Source organism: Perna viridis, chromosome 8 (genome assembly GCF_037379345.1).
Source record: "Perna viridis isolate PV_CMFRI_1.1 ecotype Kerala chromosome 8, ASM3737934v1, whole genome shotgun sequence".
Taxonomy (NCBI): Eukaryota; Metazoa; Mollusca; class Bivalvia; order Mytilida; family Mytilidae; genus Perna; species Perna viridis.
In genome coordinates this window covers 5,965,183-5,975,964 of record NC_142452.1, presented here as the reverse complement: position 1 = coordinate 5,975,964, position 10,782 = coordinate 5,965,183, and the positions used below count along the sequence as shown (strand labels likewise).

Sequence of the window (10,782 nt, the reverse complement as noted above, 5' to 3'; positions counted from 1 at the left end):
GGCATGTTATGTTGTACTCAGTTTTTGTGTCATTTCTGCCCATTGTATTCTTTGCTTTTTAAGCGAGCTCGTTGATGTAGGTTCTTTTATCGTGTCTGTTCCTTTCTCTTTACTTTTTTCCTAATGCTTATATGTTCGCTCGTCAACCATCTTGTCTTGACCTGGTCAAGTTATATATTAACAGATCTACGCTTCTCAGTTGTCTCGATTGTATTGTCAGATAAACATGGCTTGTATTCCTTCTTTGAGAATCCAAATTCTTCTTTGCATGTGGTGTTATATGTGGATTTTACTCTTTCCAATTGTTTTTTTTTATTGCGCATCTTCCTTATGTTATACTTTCGCCTTCTAATCTGATCTTGTTTGGTTGCCTTGGCTATCTTGATCTTTAATTTAGCCACCACAAGTTGATGATCGAATGCTATATCAGCACCTCGATAAGCTGTAACGGCTGTCATGTTCTTTCTCCATTTCCTGGCGACTGTAATGTGGTTTATCTGGTTTCTAGTTTTCATCTCTGGAGACACACTGGTTGTTTTGTGTATATCCTTGTGAGGGAGTTGGAATGTCGTACCTCCTATCACCAGATCGTCCAGGGAGCAAAAATCTGCATTCTGAGTTCTCCATTTTCGTTGATGTTGTTACCAATTCATTCCTTCCCTGTGATGAATTCTCTCGCTGTGTTATCTTTTCAAACTTCGGCATTCATGTCACCCATTACAATCAAGATGGCCCAAGTGTTATTCAATCTTGGGTAGCTTGGAGCTGGTTGTAAAACTCTTCTTTGTCTTCTTCCTCTGCTACGTGGGTAGGAGCGTAACATTGAATGACTGTTACTTTTGTATCTTTGACATAAATCTTGCCACGATAAATCTTTCACTTACAGGATTCCATTCGATAAATGGTGATTTGGCCTTCATGTTGAGTGAGATTTTTACTCCATGTTGATGGTTGCCATCTCGTTTTGTGGTACACAGTACAGTAGAGTTTGCCCTGAAGATAGTGTAACCGCTCCAGATGATGTCCCAACATCGCTACATTTCTATGGCAGCCTGGGAAGCTTTTTCGGTTTCGTATAATGTCTCCACGCTTCAGCTTGCAATCATTGAAGCAGTCTTAAGGGAGAGAATTACATCGTCGGATGAAAAATAATAGTTAAGTGAAATCGAATGTATTTGTAATACATATACACATATCACAAGTATATTTCAGGAATGTTGCATCGGCTTCAGATCATATAGTGAAAATATTAATTAGTTTTGTAATGAAATGTATTATGTAAAAGATGCATATATAAAGAACGGTATATGCATGTGATGATTTCATTCTCAATAGATAGAAAGTGCTATGGAGTAATATTTATAGTTTAATTGTTCATGAAAGACGTGCATTATAAAGGTTTGACCAGAGTCTGCTTTGGTGGTGGTTCTAATAGTTGAGAGCATTCAGGGTCGTTAATTATATAAGACCAGTGCTTTCGTAACAAATACGAGATTGCATGTAATGTCGGATAATATTTTGTTACAAATGTTAATAACTTTTTATTTTTTTCTATTGACTTTAAATCAAAGAGCACACGCTCTGCTAATGGGTACCACAAGCTGTACATTTTGCAGTCGAGTAACTTTTAAATGAATTAAAACTTTTGAGATTGAGCATTATGCACACTGGACAACTATCAAGTCTTAAGTGTCGTAAGGTTTCACTCTATTCCATTTGGATTTAATTGCACTTTCTCTAAGAAATTTACTGAAGACTTAGATAACGTATAATTAAATTTGAGTAGTTCAGGTTCTTATAAGCAATGTTAAATAACATTTGAAGTTGATCAAAAGACCCATTAAAGACAATAAAGCCATCATCTCGGAGCTAATTATGTTGTGCTTGTTCGGTAACTTTTCAACCATAAAGTTAATAACTTCTTACACTTGTATGTTGCATATGTCAGGGCAAGGGATTGTCCTCATTGCACATTGCATTAAGAACTAATTCTAATAGAACAAATTATAATATTAGAAGTAAGTTCTCATTGCTCAAAAGTATAGCATATTCTTCTTTTTGTCATTTCAAAGTAAACGTTTTCAGTCGCCTTAATTAGTTCATTACTGAACATGCTTGTATACATGCGTACATAAGTTCCTTGGTCTTTAACTATAGGTAGCAAAAAATAGTCAAGACGTCTACGCAATTTCGCCAATGGATAATAATCGGACGGCATGGTATTTCTATCTTTTCTCTATTGGAGATAAAATCTAAATTTGTTATAATGTTTAGTGATCGTATTTTTTGCATCTTTCTAATAGTTTGTTTAACAAACTGGATTAATACAAACTATCTCTGGATATTGATATCCATTTAGTTGCTCATTATAATATTATGAATTTTTCGACTAAAACCGTAAAATGTTATTATTAAAGTCATTTGTTACCTACTTCTTCATACATAATTTAACATGTTGAATGGCAGTTAATGGTACATTCACTGTATGTACATGAGATTCCTCTCCTCTCCTTTCCTTTTCTTATTTTTTCATTTTTTCCTTACCTGAACTTTTTTTTTAATGAAAAACAGAATACAAAATTATTGTTTTTCACCATTAGGCAACTTCATTTATTTTTTTCTTGCCACAACAAAAATATTTTTTCTTATTTTTCTTCAAAGTGAAATTAATTTTTTTTCTCAAAAATATCACAAGACTCCCCCCTCAACATAAAAATGGTTGGTGTCTTATGTCCAATATTAATCGTATGTCAATATTGGTCCCCAAATGAACAGGGCTCAACAGACTGTGGGTATATCAGTCCGTAAGAGACAATGTTTAGTTTTTGTTGGAATTACATGTATGTAATATATAAAAATGATACATTGAAAATATCATTCTCGAATCTATTGAATTCCTTTGTTTATTTTATCTTTTGTTAAATTTTATTTACTCTATCTCACTCAAACTTCTTTTAAATACAAAGAACGATAATTCCAATTTTCAACTTTTCCTTCTGGTGATATAACATTAAGGCCGGGGCTGGGGATAGTAAAGTACCATAAAATTGTCGTTCTTTTACGAGTTTATCTGTTGATATTATTGTACCCTCTGGTGCAACTGATGTGATAAGTGAGCTGAGATATCATATTTCTACAGAATTTCATAAAAGTAAAAGAAATGAGAAAATGTTTTAAGGTCGGGTTTAAGCTTTTATCTTAAAATGCTTCATTTTAAAATTGCCTAAATTAGACACCAAAAGTACGTTTTTAGAGAAAATCCCCAAGTTGCTGCCGACGTAAGCCTTCGGTATTACATATTAACTTCCTTTCAGATTGAAATCTTTTTAACCTTTTACCTTAAAATGCTTTATTTTAAAATTGCCTAAATTAGACACCGAAAGTACATTTTTAGGCAAAATCCTCATGTTGCTACCGACGGGCTCTCAGTACTAGTGCTTTTAAGGTCAAAGGTTAAATTCCTATTTAGAGACATCATTGATCATTTAAAAAGGATTACTAATTATAAAACAAACTATTTTTATTTAACAAGTCGTTTTGTATATTGTAGGTCTGTGAATTGGGTAAAAAAATACTACCACATTAACATTTGATCCATAGAAAGATGACAGAGATTCTTCTACGTTCATTATTGCTATAATTGATCTTCCACCAGAAATTTTGTTACTAATATTTTCCTACATTGAACAAAAAGATCTTTTTGGTTCAGTGCAGTATGTGTGTAAATTATGGAACAAACTGTGGGACTCGGCGCAGTTTTGGAAAGTCGTAAAATTTGATGAGACTTTTGATAGATCATCAAATTGCCTTTTACATTTCAAGAAGATATCGCAAATTACACGTCAACTGACAATTAAACCGAGGGTTCTTGATCAGTTTTATTCAATTTTTCGCACCTTTTCCTTCAAATCTTTACAAAGTATACGTTTAACTGATAAAGTGTCTCAGCATCTTAAACAAACTATTGTAGACACATGCCCATACCTACAGCAATTTACCGCCATATTTGACCCACGGCTTAGTGTTTCTCAGTGCCTTGTCTAAAGCTGATCTCCATTCTGTGGATATAGCCAACTTCGGATATCAGGATGTAAGAAACGATCTTGTGTCATTTCTTAATATCGCTGCTAACTGCAAAAATTTAAGAGTGATTCAAACAAAACAAACAGAAATCAGTGAAGATGAAATCTTGTATCTGTTCAAATCGTGCCATCAGTTGTTAAAGGTATCTTTGGAATGTGAAACATTAACAAACACTTGCTTAGAAGCATTGGTAGTAAACTGTCCTTCTTTGGTGGAAGTAAAATGTTCAAGGTCCAACCACATCACCGTGGAAGGGGTTATCAACTTATTAAATCATGGTAAATGCTTTCAATTCCTATGCTTGACAGAATGTCAGGGTTTACGAAATTACAAATCATTGGATGATACTAGATTTTCTTTATCATTGGACAGAAACGACGTCATTAAGTCGTACGAACTTGACGAAAAACTCGAAGCGGGCAACACAACCAATACTAATATTTATCACTCACATTTGTTGCACTTAAATTTGTCTGGTTGTAAAAACATAACAATGAGTGCTGTTGTTGAGATATGTAGACACTGTACAGATTTAAGATTCCTCGATCTTAGAAATTGTTTTCATGAAGGTAGTCATGATATGTTAATCTTTGTACGTGAAATCTTAGGGCATTGTTTATTTTTACAAAAGCATTGGGGATACTTTGTATTTTCAGCTCATTCTGAGCTTTATAATGATATAACTGAAACTTTATACAATTGACCCGAGCTGTTCTGAGTCTCGAGTTATCATTAATTCAATTTTGGAACAGACCTCTACTCACTGCAATACTTGTTTTCGAGGTAACATGTATATATGTTGTCTAATTGTCTTACTGACGGTAAGCTTCTGTAATATAACAGTCTGTCCCTACTCTAAATATGATTATTAAAATTCTAAAGGCAAATAGTTAAATAATTTATGTATGCATGTCATCTAATATGAATATCTCTTTATGTAACAAGAAAGAATATGGAGAATATTTTAAAGCGACAACCCCACCGAAATATGTCAAATCAAGGCTACCCATAGGTCTTTAAACAGTCATCAAGGGAACCAAGATTCTAGCGGAAATCAAAAGCATGCAATCCAGGTACAAAGACCAGACATGGGAAACAGACACAACAAAGAACATAAAACAACAGGAAACTAGGATTGTTTAACGATAATACGTTATCTATACAGCGAAAACTGAGATTAAAGGTTTTAGCTAAACGATCAGATCCGCTATAAATTCAGCCTCATAAGAGAGAAGGCACTGGACAACAAGCAGAGGAGCACAACTTGTTTTCATTGTAATGCCGACTGTTTGTTAAAAAACGTATCCACCACACTGGACAAATGTCGATAAAAAATTCCTGCGTTTTGAAAACATTTTCTACCGTTTATTTTGAATATGATTTGGAATCGTTTTTTACAAATATGAGAAATCTCTACCAAGAACTGCGTATTTGTATCTAGGTTTACCGTCTTTTTTTAGAGTAACAACGATGTATTATGTTTTTGAGTCGGGATTAACTGAGTATGGGGAATAGAAGTAGAGTTGAACAATCATAGGTTTTAATGCTTTTGTATTCTGATAATAATCTTGAATTGAGGGTTTCCAGATGATTTTTCAATTTTTTCAGGATTCATATTGAATTAATACCACTATGGGAGTAAAAAGTGTCGAGTAGGACTAGAAACCCTTTTTGGCAGCTGTGAGTAAAGAAGTTAAACGTTTTGAAAGAGGTTTGGTGATCCATCTATGCAGCGTTGTTTGTATGAATTTTAAGAATCCAGTACATAAAAGAAAGATCACAATCATCGTCAGAACGAAGAAACCTTCACATCACTGGGCAGGTTATAGTTGGTCACAAAAAGAACAGCTATACATTTGCCCTTATGGACTCCAGCAGCATAAGAGAAAACTAAAAATGGAAACGAAACAGAAATTCCTGACTTGGGACAGACGCAAGAAATGCAGATAGGTTAATTTATTACAAAATGCAGTTTACTGTATTGTAAAGCAATAAAAACACCTAATACCATATCAGTATAACACCTAATACCATATCAGTATGACACCTAATACCATATCAGTATGACACCTAATACCATATCAGTATGACACCTAATACCATATCAGTATGACTCCTAATACCATATCAGTATGACACCTAATACCATATCAGTATGACACCTAATACCATATCAGTATGACTCCTAATACCATATCAGTATGACTCCTAATACCATATCAGTATGACACCTAATACCATATCAGTATGACTCCTAATACCATATCAGTATGACACCTAATACCATATCAGTATAACACCTAATACCATATCAGTATGACACCTAATACCATATCAGTATGACTCCTAATACCATATCAGTATGACACCTAATACCATATCAGTATGACTATGCTGTTTAACGTAATATTATATTTGTTGTTTTCTTGTTGAATACACGGTGAACCTAGTGGTACATTAACTAGACACACGATGGTTTCCCACTGAAGCTAAGTATGGAGATTGGGGAAGGCCCATTTCAAGTCCAAAATTAAAGGGAAAAAATAAAACTGGGTACTAGGACAGTAAAGAAAAGAACAAACATAATAACAATAGACTTTTAATTAAAAAAAAACACATTACATGAGATTTCTATAATGATAACTAAACCATTCCAAACGAAACAAACCCCATATTCATATCTTATATATAATTTAGTTTAAGTTCAAATTCTGTTTTTAACATATTAACATTTGAAGGTTAAATGTGACTATAATTGCTATGCATACATATAAGTTGCATCATATCCCAACACATATCAGAGATTTCAAACAATATTGTACAAATCTGTCATTATATCTCAAATAATTAAAATGCAGAATAAATTTTATGCTCTTTGAGCTGACTTGGTTTCTAACCTGACACAATAAATAAAATAAAATCCAATGTGATTTTGGCCACATTTTTGAGAAGCCAATCAGTAAGACATTTCTAGAGAAAAGTTTCAAAATATAAGCACTTGTATTTTCAGAGGATTCAAACGAAATAAATTTGCATATTACAATAATTGTTATTACTGTACTCAAAGTAAATAAATACTTCAAGTGGAGTCCGAGTTGCTCATTTGCTTTTGTTACTTCGTATGTATTATTTTAGTTACTTAATGTTCCTTGTTGTGTGTGTCTGTTTTCCATGTCTAGTCTTTGTCCCTGAATTACATTCTTCTGATTACTGCTAGAACCTTCATTCCCTTGATTTCTCTTTCAAACTATACTTTATATAATAATATCAAATGGCAATTCATGTTGTACAGTATAATAATGTCATAGTAATATAATACCAACAAAGACATAGTATCACTACAATGACTATGTAAAACAGTCTGAGTTATAATTTTACTTATTTCTATGGAAGTGTATTTCGGTTCAACTTATCTAAATCAAGTTACATTATATTTATTGTGCTTATCATTAAAATAAACACATTGGATAATCTGCTTTACAGTTGATGTTTCATGAGTCGATAAAACTTATCTTCTAGATAAAGGCAAATAAATACCAAAGCATGTGTAGTATAGCTATTATATAAGCAGAGCGTGTTTCTCCATCCAATTTGAATGAAACTGATACAGAAGGAAGGAAAAGTTTAATCTCCTTCTGATTCTGAAGTCCACAGGTCAAAGTCAGTGTTTACATGATAAACCATGATACTTAATTGAACATTACTACATATATTACAATAACCAATGAATCATTAAAATATTTAAAAGAATACTATGGCTATGGTAGAATATTACCTTGTTAACAATTTTAATGCAAATGTCTTTTTAGCAAGTAATGATACGTTATTTTTTGTTATTACAACTAAATATAATAAAATCAATTGATGACCAATGATTACAATATTTTTTTCAGTTTAATTTAATTGATATAATTGTTATAAACTTGTATCCAAAGAAAAAATAGAAATATTATTATTTATTATGACATCATCACTATATAATACTTGATTGTTAACATCATATAAACCATTAATTCTAAATAATTAACACAAAATAATAACACATGACCAAAATATACTTTCATACTATACTAAATATTCATATTTTCCCCAATAAAAATTTTAACCACACAATGTCACAAATAAATCCCATCTTTTTTTCCATGATAACAATATACAAGTCTGATGGAATACAATGAGCACATCATCAGTTGATGACATTCTTGTAGTTTTTGACAAAACATCACCAGCACATACATGCAGATAGTACAACCATTTATACAAAGTATAAAATGTAAAAATGTTCATCCAATCAAATGCATAAAAGTTACTGCTGCATTTGGTAAAAGAATACCTGTCTGTCCAAATGACCATCCATTAAAAGAAACAACCATTATTCATCCTGAAAAAGTAAAAAAAAATGAATTAAAGTCTAGAACAATTGAACTACCTGGAAACAGTTATTGATCATATACTTTCCATCTGAACTAAATACAAGTTTATAAAAACATGACATATAACAAGGATGGAAAAATGATAGTAATAAAACTAATTCATTCTAGAATTAGGGTAATGTCTTGATATAAATAGTTACATATGACAGCACATTTTTAGATATATAAATAAATGTTTACTTTTTTATAGCCAAAGCATTAAATTTCTATACCAATCATTAATTGTAGATGAAATATTTTGCTATCACCAACATGTTCCAGTTCATACATTGCTTGATGTCTACTTGTATGCATGTGTACTAAATGAGCAGGTTTCCTAGATGATATATGGTATAAAAATAAAAGGCTTGGACAAGCCCAGCATGATATGCCCACAGACAGTTAAACTCTGTTCACTTCAGGCAAGTGTGGACACAATATAAGTTTTTGAAATGATTAAACATAAGGACTTACAGTTCATCACGTACACAGCAACTGTTTTGGATACGCACAATACTTGGAAATTTAATTAAATAAAACATGCTACTTTCATGGGGCTTTCTTGGACCCATTTATACCCTATTATCTCAAAAACATTTAACAATAGAAACAAATTGATGAGGATACTTTTTAAAGCCTTTGTAAAGAGGGACAATTTACAAAAGAAAATCATTAAAATGAGATGAATTTTTTTTAAATACACTTTTTCAGGCCCTATGATCCTTGTCACTCAAAAAGGTGAAAATATTCCAATACTGATTGAAAAAAAGCAAGCAGGAATTCCAATGAATCCATTGAAAAAAAACTTCAAAACCAGACTAGAAATATACTTGAGGCTATAAAGAGCTTGGAGTGTTCACCTGGTTTGATAAGCAACATTCTATTTTTAGTAAAAGCAACCATGTTAATTCCTAACGCTCATACCTAAGGGACGATCATTTCAATTTTCATTAAATTCTGTCCAGTAGTTTCTCAGGAGATAATTTTTTAAAGTAATAAAATTAAAAATTGCAAAAAAACATAAAAAAGGGCAATAACTCCAAAATGGCTAAACAGATAAGCACAAAAATTTAACCACTGATAGATCACATCATGCTGAACATTTCAACCCCCACATCAAAATTTGGCTAAACCAATCAATTTTGGAAATATATGCAAAAACTTCTGTCTGACCCAATATTTTCTACTTTTTGTAACAGTGGCCATACTTTTCAACAGATCAAAGATCAGAAAATTAGTTCTATGTAGAACACCCCAAGGTACAAGTACATTCATACCAGGTTGGGTTCCAGCTGGGCAGGTAGTGTTAGAGGAGAAGACTTTTGAAAGACATAGCATTGAAAATAACATAGAAACATTGAAAAAGGGCATTAACTCAAACATGGTTTAACAAATTTAAAAGAAAATTTGACCACAGATAGATCTCCTCATGCAAAACACTTTCATCAATTGTCAGAATTTGGCTAAACCGAACAGTTTTGGGCATAGCCAAAAACTTCTGTCTCATCCCTATGTCCTTATGTTCTAATTTTAGTAACAGTGGCCATATTTTTTGACGGATCAAAAATCCTCACAACATTTCTATACAAAACTCTCTAAGGGACATTCATACACAGATTGGTCCTACTTGGGCAGGTTGAGTCAGTGAAGAAGATTTTCAAAATAACATTAAAATAGCAAACAATCATCGAAAAATGGCAATAACTGCAACATGGCTTAACAGATTTACACAAAAATTTGACCACAAATAGATCTGATCATGTTGAATATTAGGATTAGGCTAAACCATACCATTTTTGAGCTATGTGCAAAAAACTACTATTTAATTCCTATAGTTTATTTCTTGCAATGGTAGCTATGTTTTTTAGCCAATCAAAAATCCTGTCAGTTCTATAGAGGATACCCCAAGGAACATTCATGAAAAGTTTGATTGCAATTGCCTCAGTGGTTTCAGACAAGAAGTTTACAACCAAGATGACAACAGATGGCCATGTCAGACAATGGACACAAAGTGATACCAATAGTTGATTTTTAGAGTGAGGTCCTACAATGACCCCCTATAGACTGAAAAAGCTAAATGCTATTTGAAATCTGATAAATTTTCTTAACACTGAATTTTACAAGAAGCAAATTTAAAATTTTTTTTTACCACTTTTGACTCCTTTTTAATTCAACGTAAGGGGCAATTGGCTCGTTTTAAATAGCAAGGTTCCTCTAACAGTAATTAACAATATTTTAAAATTTCCTGGCATTTTGTTCACTACAACTAAACTTATCACACAGAAAT

At 32.3% G+C, this 10,782-nt stretch overlaps 1 protein-coding gene and 1 pseudogene across 4 annotated transcripts in view; one reads left to right on the top strand and one right to left on the bottom strand.

Moving 5' to 3' along the window:
• The first annotated feature begins 941 nt into the window (after positions 1 to 941).
• Positions 942 to 5,684, top strand: LOC148609089 (uncharacterized; annotated as a pseudogene).
• Positions 5,685 to 6,669: 985 nt separating this feature from the next.
• Positions 6,670 to 10,782, bottom strand: part of LOC148609087 (protein YIPF3-like) — a 29,430-nt gene continuing 25,317 nt past the window's right edge. For all 4 annotated transcript variants that reach the window (XM_088596499.1, XM_088596501.1, XM_088596502.1 and 1 more), the window contains one exon: positions 6,670 to 8,464. In XM_088596499.1, coding sequence (XP_088452625.1) covers positions 8,460 to 8,464 — 5 coding nt within the window. In that variant the 3' untranslated portion in view covers positions 6,670 to 8,459. The remainder of the gene's footprint in view (positions 8,465 to 10,782) is intronic.